Source organism: Lathamus discolor, chromosome 10 (assembly GCF_037157495.1).
Source record: "Lathamus discolor isolate bLatDis1 chromosome 10, bLatDis1.hap1, whole genome shotgun sequence".
Taxonomy (NCBI): domain Eukaryota; kingdom Metazoa; phylum Chordata; class Aves; order Psittaciformes; family Psittacidae; genus Lathamus; species Lathamus discolor.
In genome coordinates, this window is record NC_088893.1 from 3,280,357 (window position 1) to 3,299,207 (window position 18,851).

The 18,851-nt window shown below is 42.7% G+C and overlaps 1 protein-coding gene across 13 annotated transcripts in view; it reads left to right on the forward strand.

Annotated features, from left to right (window-relative positions):
- TENM2 (teneurin transmembrane protein 2) overlaps positions 1-18,373 on the forward strand; it is a 685,555-nt gene extending 667,182 nt beyond the window's left edge. For all 13 annotated transcript variants that reach the window (XM_065690193.1, XM_065690201.1, XM_065690202.1 and 10 more), the window contains 6 exons: positions 797-972; positions 4,952-5,187; positions 9,557-9,853; positions 10,742-12,356; positions 15,170-15,300; positions 16,483-18,373. In XM_065690193.1, coding sequence (XP_065546265.1) covers positions 797-972; positions 4,952-5,187; positions 9,557-9,853; positions 10,742-12,356; positions 15,170-15,300; positions 16,483-17,244 — 3,217 coding nt within the window. In that variant the 3' untranslated portion in view covers positions 17,245-18,373. The remainder of the gene's footprint in view (positions 1-796; positions 973-4,951; positions 5,188-9,556; positions 9,854-10,741; positions 12,357-15,169; positions 15,301-16,482) is intronic.
- The last annotated feature ends 478 nt before the right edge of the window (positions 18,374-18,851 follow it).

The window sequence follows — 18,851 nt, forward strand, 5'->3', positions numbered from 1 at the left end:
CAAGGGATTGCTTCTTTAGCACACAAATACAGCATTCTAAAGGAAAGGGAGAAACATACCATTCCATTTCAGGCAGCATTCTTTCTTTACTCCTCCTCAGGTTTTATACCTCTAAATAAATTTAACTCAATGATCTCATGGAGAGCCCTCTTGTATTTTTCTCTGTGTCTCTGGAGCACTTAACTCATCTTCTCAGGTATATTCTGAGCACTGATTGCTGCCTTTTGTGCAACTCCACCTTATCCTGTGCTTTAACTTATCATCATCCATCGTTATGAGCCAAAATACTGACCCCAAAATGTTGTTTAATACCACAGATAAGATCTAAATTAAACCCTTGCATTCTCAAGCTGATGTCCTTTTTAATCTCCTTTAGCAAGTTTATTCCTTGATATGTCACTTAAGACCACACTTTCCACTAAATATTCAATTGCAAACATGCAGTCAATGCAATTGTATATTGTAGTATCCATCATAAGTCCACTTCCTTAGAGTGAAATGCTACCATTAAAATGCAAATGAATTTACTAATTAGAATTGTTTGAGCTGAATATCGCTCTGTATATCATAATAATTTAATTATGACATTCGTGTAGTTGAGACCAGTATCGCTAAAAATTATTATTTAATCATTTTAGACTCTTTCAAGAACAGAGCAATAGGTATGGCCAGGATGTTCTTGAAAATCTGTTTCATTCTGGGTTTTTTTGCACAAATGTGGTGCATTATTAATACATTGGGTATTGAAATGAACATATATCCTCACGCTTTTTGCTCTCACTAACTTTTCTATTAGCTATGATCATGAAGGGCGTCTGACCAATGTAACACGTCCCACTGGAGTGGTAACTAGCCTTCATCGAGAGATGGAAAAGTCTATTACCATCGACATTGAGAATTCTAATCGGGATGACGATGTCACGGTCATCACAAATCTCTCCTCTGTGGAGGCTTCCTATACAGTTGTTCAAGGTACCAAAGCACACTTCTCAGCACATCTCCTAACCACACACACCACTTGAGAAAGCAATTTGCAAAAGATCTGTGTCATTAGGACAGTTATGAGCAGGGGAAAAATGTAACAGGTTTGCAAAAAAACTCCCCTAAAGCTCATTCCTAAAATAGCAGGTCTGCAGGACAGGTAAGAGACATTTCACAATCATGCTTTGTGTCAACTATGTCTGACTGTTATGTGCTGGTGTCAGGCCTGCTATTGCCTCTTGGGTCAGGATCACTTTACGCACTCAGATATTTCTCTGTATTTCACTGCAAAATTGGTTCTGACTTTGGTGCCACAGAGATGCACGGTGACTGCCAAGTGTCAGCTGCCTGGGGAGAGATCCTTGTGGAGAGACGGGCTCCGGTGGCCTCCTACTATTAGACATGGAATCTGCCAAATTTATAAACTACCATTAAAGAAAATTCAGAACAATCAGGGCAGTGGATGCTCTTGACCCACGGTTAGCACTTCTGAGAACAGTGTTACAGCCCAAGTGTGGCAGGAGAGAGCAGCAACAAAGTGGTGAATGTTTGCTTAATGCATTCCAGCATGGCCCCAGCATTGATTCCCATGAAGTTAAAACAGTCAGTTATCAAAGACTGAGAGGAGTTTGGTGGGTGTTTCTAATTAAGATATAGAATCATAGAATAGTTAGGGTTGGAAAGAACCTTAAGATCATTCAGTTCCAACCCCCTTGCCATGGGCAGGGACACCCCACACTAAACCATCCCACCCAAGGCTTCATCCAACCTGGCCTTGAACACTGCCAGGGAAGGAGCATTCACAGCTTCCCTGGGCAACCCATTCCAGTGTCTCACCACCCTAACAGGAAAGAATTTCCTCCTTAGATCCAATCTAAACCTCCCCTGTTTAAATTTTAACCCATCACCCCTTGTCCTGTCACTACAGTCCCTAATGAAGAGTCCCTCCCCAGCTCCCTTCAGACACTGGAAGGCTGCTCTGAGGTCTCCACGCAGCCTTCTCTTCTCCAGGCTGAGCAGCCCCAACTTCCTCAGCCTGTCTTCATACGGGAGGTGCTCCAGTCCCCTGATCATCCTCGTGGCCTCCTCTGGACTTGTTCCAACAGTTCCATGTCCTTTTTATGTTGAGGACACCAGAACTGCACACAATGCTCCAGGTGAGGTCTCACCAGAGCAGAGTAGAGGGGCAGGATCACCTCCTTCGACCTGTTGGTCACGCTCCTTTTGATGCAGCCCAGGATACGGTTGGTTTCTGGGCTGCGAGCGCACGCTGCAGCCGGCTCATGTTCATTTTCTCATCGACCAACACCCCCAGGTTCTTTCCCGCAGGGCTGCTCTGAATCTCTTCTCTGCCCAGTCTGTAGCCGTGCCTGGGATTGCTCCAACCCAGGTGTAGGACCTTGCACTTGTCATGGTTGAACTTCATAAGGTTGGCATCAGCCCACCTCACAAGTGTGTCAAGGTCCCTCTGGATGGCATCCCTTCCCTCCAGCGTATCAACCGGACCACACAGCTTGGTGTCATCGGCAAACTTGCTGAGGGCGCACTCAATCCCACTGTCCATGTCAGTAATGAAGATGTTAAACAAGACCGGTCCCAACACCGATCCCTGAGGGACACCAATCGTTACTGGTCTCCAGCCGGACATTTGTGTGCGACTCTTTGTGTGCGGCCATCCAGCCAGTTCTTTATCCACCAAGTGGTCCATCCATCAAATTGATGTCTCTCCAATTTAGAGACAAGAATGTCGTGTGGGACAGCGTTGAACGCTTTGCACAAGTCCAGGTAGATGACATCAACTGCTTTACCCGAGTCCATCAGTTCCGTAGCCCCATCATAGAAGGCCACCAAATTGGTCAGGCAGGATTTCCCCTTAGTGAAGCCGTGCTGGCTGTCACCAAGCACCTTGTTGTTTTTCATGTGCCTTAGCATGCCTTCCAGGAGAATGTGCTCCAAGATTTTACCAGGCACAGAGGTGAGACTGACTGGTCTGTAATTCCCCGGGTCTTCCATTTTCCCCTTCTTGAAAATGGGGGTTACATTTCCCTTTTTCCAGTCGTCGGGAACTTCACCTGACTGCCATGATTTTTCAAATACGATGGCCAGTGGCTTAGCAACTTCATTCGCCAGCTCCTTCAGGACCCGTGGATGGATTCCATCAGGTCCCATGGACTTGTGCACATTCAGGTTCTTAAGATGATCAAGAACCAGATCCTCTCCTACAGTGGGTCCAAGGTCTTCATTCTCACAGTCCCTGCGTCTGCCTTCCATGACTTGGTTGGTGTGGTCAGAGCCTTTGCCAGTGAAGACCAAGGCAAAGAATTCATTCAGAACCTCAGCCTTCTCCAAAGCCAGGGTAGCCAGTTCTCGCAATAGCTTCCGGAAGGGGCCTACATTGTCCCCAGTCTGTTTTTTATTAGCTACATACCTATAGAATCCCTTCCTGTTATCCTTAACATCCTCAGCCAAGTTTAACTCTAACTGGGCCTCAGCTTTCCTAACCTGGTCCCTAGCTTCCCGGACAACATCCCTGTACTCTTCCCAGGCCGCCTGTCCTTGCTTCCATTTTTTATAAGCCTCTTTTTTCCTTTGAATTTTCCTCAGCAGCTCCTTGTCCATCCAAGGAGGTCTCCTGGCCCTCCTGCCGCACTTCCTTCTAGTTGGGATGCAGCACTCCTGAGCTTGTAGCAGGTGATCCTTGAATACCAACCAAGAGTCTTGGGCCCCCCTGCCCTCCAGGGCTATATCCCATGGAACCTTACTAAGCAGGCTCCTGAAGAGGCCAAAGTCTGCTCTTTTGAAGTCCAGGGCAGTGAGCTTGCTGCACGCTCTTCTCACTGTCCTGGGGATCTCGAATTCGACCATCTCGTGATTGCTGCATCCAAGGCTGCCCTGGAGGGTCACATTTCCAACCAGCCCTTCCCTGTTGGTGAGCACAAGGTCAAGCATGGCACCTCTCCTTGTCGGCTCCTCTATTACTTGCAGAAGGAAGTTGTCTTCCACACAATTGAGGAACCTCCTGGATTGCTTGTGCCTGGCCATACCATCGCTCCAACAGATATCAGAATGCTCCAACAGATATCAGGATGAAATAATAATATATATAAATAATAATAATATATAATGTCACTGGAATGAGAATATCATAATCGAGCAGTAGTCTTCTCCTGCCATAAATGTCAGCAGTTATAGACTATCATACCGTCATATGTCTGGTTACAAAGACTATTTCTCCTATACCAGATGATTAATTATGTAGATGCTGTCTTTCTGTCAGACAAACCTTGGTGCTGTGGTGACAGTTGCACACCTTAGCTCTCCATCCTGGCGGAGAATGGACTTGGCAGTGTCAAAGAGCTGGAGAACTGCATGGCCAGAGCAGTATGGGGCCAAAAGGCCGGGTGTGCTGCTGGTAGGGTGGCAGGACAGCAGGCAGGGAAGGGACTGCCAGCTTGCATTGCTGGAGCCTCACACCTGGAGGTTTTAAAGTCAAACGCTGTAAAAGTCCTTCCTTGGAGACAGTTTTTAAACAGAGGGAAAGAAAAAGAAGAGTCACTTCTTCCCACTCCTAGAGTCCAGCAGTCTGTTTTTTTTACCCCTTTCTTTCTGTCCTGGGGTTTGATGGTTTGTTGTTCATCCACCAGTTCAGTTTTCGGGAGTTTTTTCTTCATATTAGAAATAAATTACTTTGTTGAAAGCGTATCACTGTGCATTTTGATTTACAATTAAAACTAAAGGGAAAACCTAATGAAATAAACACAGTATCTCTCTGCAGGCTCACTGTTGCACTACTGTTCTTTACATGAATCAGTAACATCTGTAATTTCCACCATAGTACCACGTAAATGGTAATTGCAGGCTGACTTCATTTAACATCAACAGGAGTGCAATAAAAACCCAATCAAATTAAGCTATATGTTTTCTTTATGACTGGAGTAGCTAAATTATTTTCTTTTCATTATTGCTGTAGATCAAGTGAGGAACAGCTACCAGCTCTGTAATAATGGTACTTTGAGAGTGATGTATGCCAATGGCATGAGCATTAGCTTTCACAGCGAACCTCATGTCCTGGCTGGGACTGTGACTCCCACCATAGGACGATGTAATATTTCTCTACCAATGGAGAATGGTTTAAACTCAATTGAATGGCGTCTGAGGAAGGAACAGATTAAAGGCAAAGTGACTGTGTTTGGAAGAAAGCTCAGGGTAAGTAGAATCTGTCATTACAATAACGATCTTTTCCTCTGTGGGCAGAACATTAATTTTCTTTTTGAAGGACATCTTTCCTATTTTTACTTGTTTAAAATGCACAACTCTAGGATTTTTTTAATATGACAATATTTTCTGTATTGGAGAGGTCAGTTAACTGCATGGGACTGTGTGCTACAATCAGCTGTAGAAGCTTCATTACTAAAAGTGTTCTAAAAGGGATTGGTAAAAATACCCAGAACATTGGAGAAAGTCACTCCGCTTCTGAAGGGGGGGGGGAAAACCAATCCAACCACTCAGCATTCGTAAAACTGCTACAGCACACTCACCGCAGCTAGTCCTGGGCAGGAAGCACAATTACAGCATGAGCAGTTACATTCTGCTTGTGTAGAATCTGCCTGCAGATTCATTGAGACAGGCATATTGTGTTTATTCCCCTTCCCAAATGGCATGATTGGAAAATAATTGCCATAATTACGAAGTCATAAGCATAGGATAAGAAAGACACTCAGGTCATGTAATCCATCCCCTGCCAAATTAAAAATGTGCTGCAGCTGGGTTAATCCCATTCTGTGCTTAGCTGGCCTGGTTTTCACCCCTTGAGTACCTAAACTTTCACTGGCTGCTTCAGTGTAGGCAGCTTTGGTAGGGCTTTGAGATACTTGGGCAGAGAACAAGTGCAGTGCTAATCGAGCCCTGGTTCTTTTCAGAGATACAGTTCTGTGTGTTCAAGATGATGTACTAAATGCAATTTCTAAACAATTATGTAGCAATTCACAAAAACTATTATGAATCAGATGTTACATTTTGGTATTTTTCTATTGCTTAACATCTAATTCCCAGTGTTGAATTAACAAGACTTTCCTTTTCTCATAAATGCTCAGAATGCACCTACTGGGGAGAGGGGGAAGGTTAGACAAAAAAGGAATGAGATTAGCAGCTAATCCTTAATGACTAAATTTCATGGCTGCGTAATTGATTGTGATGTGTTGACCTGCAGAAGTTGATTAGAAGTAGAAACCAGATGAGCACTGCATTTTGACTAGGTGTTCGAAACAAAATTGTGGTAATCCTAACTGTCAATGCTAGAAATGTAATAGAAGTACTTGTGGTAATCAGCTGAAGTTAAACACATCTTGGAGCTGAAACCTTGCCTGAGATGGGGTTTCTTGCATCATGTTTATGCAAATCAAAACACTGCTTTATCTAGCAACACCTCAACATTTAATTGTCTGGGTTTAGTTCCTGCAACAATAATCACATACCCATTTAGCTCTTTTAAATGAAAATCACGATGAGATTATAACAGGTTGAGTGGACGGAAAATGAAATTTGAAAATGAGGGGGAAAGCACAGAATTTATTTGCATCTCATTTACTCCAATTCATCTTTATAAATTGTTTATTGCATGAAATGGAGCACGTGTGTGTGATCACTGGGGGAGCAGGTGGCAGCAGGGTCGGCTGTGGCAGCTGGGGCAGATGTGGCATATAGTGGTACAGGATGGGCCACTGCAGGACTAACACAGGAATGACCAGGCAGGGAGTGTGCGGACCCAAATCTTGAATCCCCAGCCCCAGCGCAGAATCAACTATTGCTGAAAGGGATTGTTCTGACATGGGAGTCGCCTCTTGGTAGAGCCCATACCCCTTTCTTTCAATACTTAAAGGGGATCTATAAGAAAGAGGCTGTCAGACTTTTTAGTAGGGCAGTAGGACAAGGGGTAATGGTTTTAAACTAAAAGAGATTTAAACTAAAAGAGATATAGACTAGATATAATGAAGACTTTTTTTTACAATGAGGTTGGTGAAACACTGGCACGGGGTGCCCAGAGAAGCTGTGGCTGCCCCATCCCTGGCAGTGTTCAAGGCCAGGTTGGATGGGGCTCGAAGCAACTCGGTCTAGGGGAAGGTGTCTCTGCTCATTGCAGGGGCATGGGTTGGACTAGATGACCTTTAAAGGTCCCTTCCAACCCAAACTAGTTGATGATTCTGTGATTCTCCAGGTAGAGCTGCCTCCTGTGCCCCCAGCTGTGCTCATCGTGCTGTAGGCACATCCCAGCTGTACATGTTGGCCTCTGAGACATGCTGGGCTGACTTCATTAAGCAAGGAAAGGAAGACCTGCCCTTCACCTCTGAGTTCTCTCTCTTACTGTCCACTACTCTCCTATGCACCACACGTCCAGTGTGCTGCAGTAGTTTCAGATAAAGTATTGACGATTCCCTTCTGAAGAGTTTTTCTTACAGTGCAGCTTCACATAAGTGATTTTTGTTGCCAGACCTTTACCCAAGGCACAGAGGGCTCGTCCCTATGGCCACTTGTTCAGCAGCAGCCAAGGGAGAAACCAGATGTGCACGTAGGTAGTGGAACAAAAGAAACAAAGCTTGTTAGGTGATCTTCAGTCATGGGAGTTTTTCATTCAATTTGGGTTACTGTATAATTAATATGACATTACAATTACACTCTCTGGTTTTACCTGTTTTTTACAAATGAAAATGAGGTTGCTGAATTACCCAAGCAGGTGCTGCTTTATTCTCCAAGTGATGTTTGTGTGCATAGCTCTTGTCTGGGTAACTGTTAAAAAAACCCCTAATACTTCAGTTTTCTATGGCAAAAAAACTAATAACTTTTATAATGCTATTGAGAAAAGGGAGGACACCTGGAGTCAGACTTTCCTCCATGCAGTTTACAGTTGCAGTTACTGTAATGGAGGGAAGAAACCCCAGAAATCACAAAACAAAAACAAATAAAAACATAAAAGCTAAAATTCAGTTCTCTGTCTTTCCGGAAGGCCTTGAGCTCTGTGAAGGAAAGGGTTTTCATATGGCTCTGTCATCAGGATTAATCCTGCACTTACAGAACTAGGGTAACCAGTTGAGAAATTTCTGCTATTGAGTTTGGCTTCCCTGGGTTTGTTTCCATTACAATGGGAGGGCAGAACGAGGTTTATTTGGCCAAGATGTTTTATAAGAAATGCTCTATCTTTTCTTTGAATCACAGGAGAAGTTTTTGCTGGGATAACCTTTGGGAAAACCTACAGGAAAGAGCTTTTTCTAATAATTGCCCACGGAGTAGATGTAAACTGTTAGCGCTAAGTCTTATTAATGGGAAAAATTAGGATAATGAGCAATAATTTGAAATAATTATTTCTTTACAAACACAAAATTGTATTCCTTTTAAATTTGCTTTCTGTGTAAGTGAATTCCTGCAGAGTTGGGTGGGATGGGAATTGGGTCCACCCCTGGCAGGGAAAATCTCTCAGAATAACTTTTATGTCCTCGAGAAAGGCCCAGGGTTAATTTACATATTGTTTGATGTGCAGTTTAATTCTGGCTAAGAGAAAACGTGGCCTAATCAAAGCTGCTGCAAAGAACAAATTCCCACAAACTGATGAATACTTTTTAAATAGTCATTGCTCTCAAATTATATCTAATTTAAAGACTTCTACTTTATTAATGATGCATCTACAATTAAATTACTTAAGAGGCTTTATCGGATTACAGCATTAGCCTGAATTCTGTGGCGTAGTCCGCAGTGAATATATTTATGTACCTCTTACAGCACTCTCACTAGCAGCCTCTCCGTTTGGCATTCTTGTGCTCCTTTGTTTCTGTTTTGCTCTTTTATTAAAAACCAAACCCAAAAAAATCTGGGCCCAAAACACTTCCTGTTATACTTTGATTTGAAAATTGTAACTGAAGAAAAATAAAAAAGAAAAAAATAAAAGCATTTAACCTAATTATTTAGTTTGTTTCTCAAAACTAAGTCCATCTTTCCCAGCCTGTATGAGCAGAATCTTTAATCAGAAGAAATGAAACCCATCCCAGGTGACTGGATTGATGAGGGATCTATGGACTATTTGGAAAGCAAATGAAGAGAACAGTAAATGAATGAATTCATAAGCAGGGTGTTGCAGGTACAGAGCCTGCATGGCTAAACCTCAGTGAAGACATGAAATCATAATTTCTTCTGTTCTTGGAGTCATAATAGGGGAAGAGGTTAAGATCTACTGATGGCAGAAGTAGAAAAGCTGCTTCTATGTAAAAGAAGTTGTTTCTCTGCCAAGTGCTAGCACTGCACTTTAGGCCCCAGGTGTGCAGTATGTCTTTCTGTTGTGACAACAACAGAAGCCCCTTGCTGTAAGATGACAGCTCCCATGTTGCAGGGAGATGGGGAATATCCCAGTGAAACACCTGAACTTATATATTTGAATATCCAAGAACTAGAAAGCAGAAGCCAGTTAACAGGAAGAGATGCTACACTTCTCTAAACTGTGGGGAAATTGAGGTCTCCAATGTGCACACCATTTTCATCCATAGGGGCTTGTGGCACTGCTGGCTGAACGCAGCCTCCGTTCCCTCCACAGGTGCACGGAAGGAATTTGCTGTCCATTGACTACGACCGGAACATACGCACAGAGAAAATCTATGATGATCACCGGAAGTTCACCCTGCGCATCATCTACGACCAGCTCGGGCGCCCGTTCCTCTGGCTGCCCAGCAGCGGCCTGGCCGCTGTCAACGTCTCCTACTTCTTCAATGGGCGCCTGGCTGGGCTGCAGCGCGGAGCCATGAGCGAGAGAACAGACCTGGATAAGCAAGGCAGGATCGTATCCCGCATGTTTGCCGATGGGAAGGTTTGGAGCTACACCTATCTAGAAAAAGTAAGTGATGTTGTTTTACCTGCTGACAGCAGCTACAAAGAGACAAAGTGCTACTCGGCTTCATTTTAAGCCTTGTATGTAACACACACACACACAGATTATCTACAATTTGACATGTTCCAGCTGTAAAGAATCCCTCTGTACCTGGTCTCAAGATTCCTTATTTTTCAATTAGTCAACTAATTTGACTAATGTTTAATGTGAAATACATTGTTCATGGACTGTGTCTTTTGATATATTCCTGGAAGCAGTTGGCTGCCATATAATAGCATAAACTGAAACCAATGAATTGCCCTTTATGAAGACCAAAAACGCATCACTAAACCTGACAAAAGGTTCAAGTAGAAACAGGTAATTCATCTGTAATCATTATTTTTTAAATGAAAATATGGTAAAGCATTTTTACTTGGCCCAACTAAGACACTTCAATCATAAGTGCCTTAAATACTTCAAAATTGCATATTCTTTCCTTTCTTTGAACCTGTTGTTTTAAGCAAACCAGAGCCAATATTCTCTGCTTTTTGTCACATATATTTCACATTAATAGTTGTGAATTACAACTGCTAGTTGGAAAGTAAATCACGTAATTTATCTAACACCTCTGCATCCCTCAGTAAAAATGAAAACAAAAAGGTCCTACTAGGGGGAGGGCAGCTAATAGATTTCTAACCTGCACTTTCCTGGAGTGTCAGCATGTTGGTTTCCCAGTAGCACATCCTGCCATTTAGCAATCTGACAATATTCTTGCACAGCTTTGTGCCCCTACTGATGCATCTCATTCTCTTTTGATTCATTTAACACTGGTGCCTTCTCAGTAAACTTTTCTTTACTGCCCTGAGAGGTCACATGCCAAAAGCTGGTAACTGTGTATTAATTGTTTCCCTACAGTCCATGGTACTACTGCTTCAGAGTCAACGCCAGTACATCTTTGAGTATGATTCTTCAGACCGCCTTCATGCTGTCACCATGCCCAGCGTTGCTCGGCACAGCATGTCAACTCACACCTCCATTGGCTACATTAGAAACATTTATAACCCTCCTGAAAGCAATGCATCAGTGATTTTTGATTACAGTGATGATGGGAGGATTCTGAAAACATCATTTTTAGGCACTGGGCGACAAGTCTTCTACAAGTATGGAAAGCTATCCAAGTTATCTGAAATTGTTTATGACAGCACCGCAGTTACTTTTGGATATGATGAAACTACAGGTGTCCTAAAAATGGTGAATCTGCAAAGTGGAGGATTTTCTTGTACAATTCGCTATCGTAAAATTGGTCCTCTCGTTGACAAACAGATCTACAGGTTCTCTGAAGAGGGTATGGTCAATGCAAGGTTCGATTATACATATCACGATAATAGCTTTCGAATCGCAAGCATCAAGCCTATAATAAGCGAGACGCCTCTTCCAGTTGATCTTTACCGTTATGATGAGATTTCTGGCAAAGTAGAGCATTTTGGCAAATTTGGAGTTATTTATTATGATATAAATCAAATTATTACTACAGCAGTTATGACATTGAGTAAGCACTTTGATACCCATGGGCGCATTAAAGAAGTTCAGTATGAAATGTTCCGATCTCTAATGTACTGGATGACTGTCCAATATGACAGCATGGGAAGGGTAACCAAGAGAGAACTGAAACTTGGTCCATATGCCAACACCACCAAGTACACCTATGACTATGATGGAGATGGGCAACTGCAAAGTGTAGCAGTAAATGACAGGCCAACCTGGCGTTATAGTTATGATCTGAATGGAAACCTTCATCTACTGAATCCTGGAAATAGTGTCAGACTGATGCCTCTGCGCTATGACCTGAGAGACAGGATTACACGCTTAGGTGACATACCCTACAAAATTGATGAGGATGGATTCCTGTGTCAGCGAGGCTCAGACGTATTTGAATACAACTCCAAAGGACTCTTGACAAGAGCTTACAACAAAGCCAATGGGTGGAGTGTTCAGTACCGTTACGATGGACTCGGCCGAAGGGCTTCCTGTAAGACTAACCTGGGGCACCACCTGCAGTACTTTTATGCTGATCTTCACAATCCAACAAGAGTCACTCATGTCTACAATCATTCCAATTCAGAAATTACCTCTTTATACTACGATCTGCAAGGCCACCTCTTTGCAATGGAGAGTAGCAGCGGGGAAGAATATTATGTCGCCTCTGATAACACAGGCACTCCATTAGCCGTGTTCAGCATCAACGGCCTCATGATCAAACAGCTTCAGTACACAGCATATGGGGAGATTTACTATGACTCTAATCCTGATTTCCAGCTGGTTATTGGGTTCCATGGGGGGCTGTATGACCCTTTAACTAAACTCGTCCATTTTACCCAAAGGGACTATGATGTCCTGGCTGGACGCTGGACATCTCCTGATTACACCATGTGGAAAAACATCGGTAAAGAACCCGCTCCTTTCAATCTGTACATGTTCAAGAGTAACAACCCTCTAAGCAATGAACTGGATCTAAAGAACTATGTAACAGGTGAGACTGTGTTACATTCCTTATAAACAACACTATGGTTTGGAAGTTGATTTGGGAAGGAAATCAGACTTCTCCTTACTAGCCATTTTCTGAATCTTCCTGTCCAGGTTGGGTCACTTTCCTTTTTGTGCTATGAAAAGGGCTGGCTAGTCCTGATCCTTTGATGCTGCCCCAGCCCAAATGTAGGGCACTAAATAAGAAGCCACAAGGAATTTATGGAGGGGAAAAAAATAAATAAACTCTCAAAATGAACTGCTGACTGAGCCCATGGGCGCGTTATGAATTAGTGCCAAGAACTGATGTAATTAAACCACTTTTCCCATTTAACTTTTAATATACAAACAGTTTTCAGTCTTTAAAACCAAAATATTGATTTTTAGAAATATTCTTACCTCCTGCAAGTGTAAGAAATGTGATGGAATGTGTAGAGCTGAGGAAGAGAAACAATAAAGTAGTTTTGATTGCAGATGTTAGAACCAGGTAAAACTTGTAACCTCTTCTTAATTAGCAGTAATTTTTCACTTAGTGAGATCACACAGTACTCAAGCCCGCTGCTGGCACCTTCTAAAAAGAAAGGTAATTAGCGAGTCTTCAGGAAAACCTTTTCTCAGCACTGAATATGCAGTATCCAGTAATTAGAGCGGTGGTATCATTTATAAAAAGGAGCTATCTTAATTTTAGCAGTAATTTGAATTTCAAGAAAAGCACATTTCCTTCAGAGAAATCACCGCAAGTTTCATTGGTACATTGGGATGTAATCATGTGTGTAACATCCCAGAGGTGCTATTGGAGCTACTTTCCAATTTAAAGATAGTGCAACTTGCATCTGATAGTGTGAAAATACTGGTGACTAAAACGACCTTGGGATCAAATTCTGTTGTCCTAAATTCAAGTCCTATTTTCATCCAGCAGTGGATGAAAATTATTAGATCTAAATCCCCTAGTTTAGATTTTCAGCGTCATCTTACGATATTTTGCTATGTTCTGAAATTTCAGTCATTTAATTTATTCACCCAGTGGATGAAATCTGGGAAGATCTATTGCATTTGGTCCACACACACCCTGCAGTCTGTAAAAATACTTCATTGGTGATGAAAATATTTGTTGCTGTATGTACTAAAGAGATTCTCTTGCACAAGAAGGGATTATGGTGGCACCTGGGTTGTCATAGCTTAAAAACCAACCCAAAAAGAAAATAAAAGATCTACTTCCCCACCCCAATCCATTTGTACTGTTAACCCCTGACACTGCTTTATTCACAGGTTTTGATGGAAAGGAATTCCTGTACCAAGTGCAGTGCTGCAAAGCAGAACAGTAACTACTTTGCATATAGGTCCTTCCCTTTTTTTGTGGAAATAGGGCAGCTGAAGTGAATTGTTCGGGATATACCATTATACCATAAAATAAACTGCAGCCTTAAAAAGGAGCGGTGACCCTGTGCTGTCCAAAGCTACAGGAAAAATATGGTAGTCACTGTGTGATGGGAGATACACACAAAGGTCTTCACAGAAGCAGAGGATCTTACTACTAATTTTAGTGTCAGAATGGCTAACGAAAGGAAGAGTTTTGTTGTCAAATGTCCCCAGCTGGGGAGTACTGCACTTTTTATGGTGTAACATGTTGGGAAAACAGGCTTTGCAACAGCAAGCAGCCTCCGTGCTGTGTCTGCGAGTGTCCCCAGGGTCTGTCTGCAGGGTGGGTGCTCTGCAGGCACCCCATGTGCCTGTGGCAGCAAGCGGAGCTGCTGTGCACTGTGCCTGGGGTGCTCTAAATGCAGACAGAGCCCCGTGCAGCAAGAGTGCCCTGCGCAGTCACATCTCTTCAGACACAGGGTTTGGCTCACACAGGGAAGCAGCAATAGCACCATCAGGAGCTGTTGTAGGCCAGTGAGGAGAGAAGGCCAGTGGAAAGGATGGGATTTTTTAAACAGAAATGGTCATGAATATAGGTCCAAATCAAATGAGAAGTGCTTGTGCTCCCACACTGCTGCTCAGCCCTGTGGCTGGCAGAAAAGAGAAGCAGGAAACAAATGTAAACCAGGGTCATGGGCTTTTCCATTGTTGTTGTTAAAAATATCACTTGATGACTAAAGTACATCGTAAGTTCTTAAGAAGTGGTGAGTGAGAGTTACTGTTCCTTAGTACCTGGGTTTTCAACAAGATATGAGGACAGGGTTTTACTGATTGAACCCAGAGCTGGAAATTCCGAAAGCTCACTGCAGAGCTGAGCTCTGACCCTCCCAAGCAGCTCCTGCTTTTCCATACTGGGCCTGAAGGGAAGGTGAGGATATTCATGGTGTCTAAATTTAGCCCTCTGAATTACAAGTCTAGCTCCTCACTGCATTTAATGGAGCCTCCAGAGGCCTGGTGACAGCTAATAGAAGTAGGACGCAGAAAGCAAGCCATGTATTTTCCCCAAGGACTTTGCAGATGTTTCTAGGAGTACTAACCTAATAAAACATCTTTTAACAATAGAGTTTATAGGTAACAGGAGCCACATCAGAAGGTGTCAGAGATGGAACAAGTATTGCATACAGTGAAATGTTTGGATAATTCATGTGCTTTAATGGAATAAGGATGAGCAAGGTCATATATCCCTGTTGAACTATTTAGGGTACATGTACAGCAGTATTTCCTGTGCCTGCTCATGGTGGATTACTACAGATCTTTCAAGCGCCACGCTGTAATACAAATGATGAGTTCCACAGCTGCTTGAAATCAAGGAGGTCAAGGATGGATTCCTTAAATTTTTTGATTTCTTGCCTTTATTACACACATTCATTTCTCACTTGCCTGCTTCCTTTTGATTTCTAGATGTCAAAAGCTGGTTGGTGATGTTCGGATTTCAACTTAGCAACATTATTCCTGGTTTCCCTAGAGCAAAAATGTACTTTGTGTCACCGCCATACGAGTTGTCTGAGAGTCAAGCATGTGAAAACGGACAGGTAGGCAGAAATATGAAGTTATTTTCATGAATAGAAATGCTGGCTCTCGTGTGGTTATAGTAGAAGGCCAAGTATTTATTTTTGGGTAAAACTAAGGGAGTATAGCTAGATTTTATCCTAATGAACATATGCCTTTCTTGCCAGCCTTCATTGTTATCATAATTGCAGTGTCATTAGTTTGTCTTTTATTGAGTTCTTCCTTGATTAACAAGTTGTAACTCGATTAACTTGATTAGCAATGACAAAGGGAGACTTTGTCAGGGCAATTCATCATCTGTTGTACCTTTGGAAAAACCATCCTAATAGCATGTGTTGCAATAAACTTAGGTTGGTATTGGCTGTACTGCTAAGAAACGGTTCTTCTTCTCCCCCGGAACAGGATTTCTCACCATTTGTTGCCTGATGTTTTTCCTAGTTAGAGGGTTTGGTTTGCTGCTGTAGTTACTACAGTTAAGTTCACTTACAGCATTCACACTTGTCAGGTTAAGGATGGAAAATGGTATATAATAAATAATTATAGCTTTATAATAAATCTCAACCCATTTAATAAACTTAGAAAGAGTACTAGGCCAACTCCAAACTTAGTCTTTGCTTTTACTTCACATCTGTGGTAATACAACAGAAAGGATCATATAAACCTAAACATACCACTTTACAGGCTTCTAAGTCATTTGAGAGTCTAAATCCCTTCTTCAGGAACTGCTTTGTTATTTTGGAGCCCAACTTTTACCTAGTTGCAGAGGCTTACATTCCTAAGCATTTTAGTCATCTGTGCTGGTTGAAATCCCAGAAGTGCTGTGCTGTCTTTTACTAGATGGAGTCTGTTTGGTTTCAGCTCAGATTAAAATTGTTCTAGTCTCGGATTTTCCTTCTTCTTGTAATGGACATTCTATTTGCCAAAATCGAAATTTGTGGTACATATGTGCTACAGAGAGTGATTAATGAGAAATACTGAATCTGGTATTGCTAATAGCAAAATAATTTGCCAAATGAGTATTTCCCTGATTCCGAAGGAGATACGGGTACGGACAGGTAGCGGAGGGTGCGCTTCCCGTAGCACAGAATTTTTCACTGCATAGATTTCCTTTAAAAAGGCAAAGCAGAGATTAGTGTTGGTCTCTGAAATTAGTATTTTCAGATCTATATCTTTGGTGGTTTTGTGTCTTCTTTTACTTTCCCCAGCTAATTACAGGAGTTCAGCAGACAACAGAAAGACACAACCAGGCTTTCATGGCTCTTGAGGGCCAGGTCATATCTAAAAGATTACATGCCAATATTAGAGAAAAAGCAGGTCGCTGGTTTGCCACAACCACTCCCATCATTGGGAAAGGAATCATGTTTGCTGTGAAGGAAGGCCGTGTAACCACTGGCGTTTCCAGCATAGCCACAGATGACAGCAGGAAGATTGCCTCTGTCCTGAACAGTGCTCACTACCTGGAGAAAATGCACTACAGCATCGAGGGGAAGGACACCCATTACTTTGTGAAGATAGGCTCGGCTGACAGTGACCTCGTCACCCTCGCGATGACCAGCGGGAGGAAGGTGCTGGACAGCGGAGTCAACGTTACGGTGTCCCAGCCCAGCCTGCTCGTCAGCGGGAGGACTCGAAGGTTTACCAACATTGAGTTCCAGTACTGCACCCTGCTCATCAACATCCGCTACGGACTGACCCCCGACACGCTGGACGACGAGAAGGCCCGAGTGCTCGACCAGGCTCGGCAGCGAGCGCTGGGAGCAGCCTGGGCCAAGGAGCAGCAGAAGGCACGGGACGGCCGTGAGGGCAGCCGCGTATGGACAGATGGAGAGAAGCAGCAGCTTCTGAACACGGGAAGGGTGCAAGGTTACGAGGGATATTATGTCCTGCCCGTGGAGCAGTACCCAGAGCTAGCAGACAGTAGCAGCAACATCCAGTTTTTAAGACAGAATGAGATGGGAAAGAGGTAACAAATTAATCTGCTGTCATCCTTTGCTGGATGAATCAGTAGTCATAACTGTTATCTCCTCTCCTAAGGAGATGAAGACCTAAATGGGGGCACTAGGCTGAGCTACTCTGGGATAGTAAGTGGCAAAAAGCTCATATTTTTTGAGTTAAATGCCACTGTTCAAGTGATTAAAACCCACATCCTGAAGTGGACTAAAGCCAGACTGAAAACTCTAACCATACAAATTAAAAAGTACCCCTGAAATATTACCCACTTGTTCTGGGTCTAAAGGAAAACAAAAAGAAGGCCTCGTATTGTATTACCTCACTCCATTCACACGTGAGCAAACTAAGAAATCCAAGTGGGCCACTTTCACTAACCAGCTGATGAAACACAGATGATTCAGACTGCTTGTTTGATAAATATCCAAGAGGTTTTCATTTAAAGCAAAATACAGGTGCATTTAAAACATGACTTTGGGGTGATTTGTGTGTAGCAACTGGAGGACAATGAGAATGCAAGTGAGAGCACACTGGAAATAGGAAAGCAAAATATATTTAAAAGTAACAAAACCACACTTGCACTCTGACCCTCCCCTGGTCTGGCCTGAAGCTTAACTTACTCAAAGAGGGCAGAGTGTAAAGTTACATTCAAAATGGTGGCTATAAATCACTACAAATAAATTTCATACTCTGTTTGTCTTTGAAGATTTCCATTGTGGACAGTATAACACAGTTACAGGGTGTAGTCTGTTTAGATTCAGTAGTTTGTTGGTATCAGTTCCAGTAGAGCTGTGGGCATTGTGTTACACTATTGCAAATGGGCACCACGTCAGATCACCCTGTACATACATCAGCCAGAAGGCACAATCACTGTTTCAGATTTAAAAATTATTAGTGTGTTTGTTTGGTCGAGAAACTGAGACAATCACATTACAGTCACCACAGAAAAGAAAAAAAAAGAGAAAAAAAAAGTCTAATAAGAACTTTGGTACAAGAACTTTTTTGTAATATACATGTATGAATTGTTCATTGAGTTTTTATATTAATTTTAATTTGCTGCTAAGCAAAGACTAGAGACAGGCAAAGATAATTTATGGCAAAGTGTTTAAATTGTTTATACATAAATAAAGTCTCTAAAACTCCTGTGAATTACTTGTCTTCCATTGTGAAATCTTTTCAAAATGAAAAAGTCGGTGTCTCGCTGCCACCTAATGCACACAGCATCTCATGGGGCACAACGATGTGCTGTTGGACCATGGATTCTGCAGAAGGCTGGTCCTTGGACCTCTGGGTGAGCAACACATCACCCAAACCTCCATTTAGGGCACAGCAGAAAACTGGTAAATGTTGTTGAAGTTCCCCCTGTGCACCTCCCAACCAGCAACCTTCAAACTGCCATGTTTCAATCCTGGAATCAGTTTCATTGCACTAAAGTATTCTCCAAACAGTCTGAAACTGCAGCAACACGCTACTAAATGGAATGGGGAAGGCTGTGCTGTGAGCCAGGAAGTCTCCATGAAATCTGTCTTCTTTGGGAGAGTGCTTATTTCTAACTGGAGGTAAGCCCAAAGACCCTCTCCTAAGCAAACAGTCACTCCTGGTGATGTTGAAAGGGAACCATCCATCA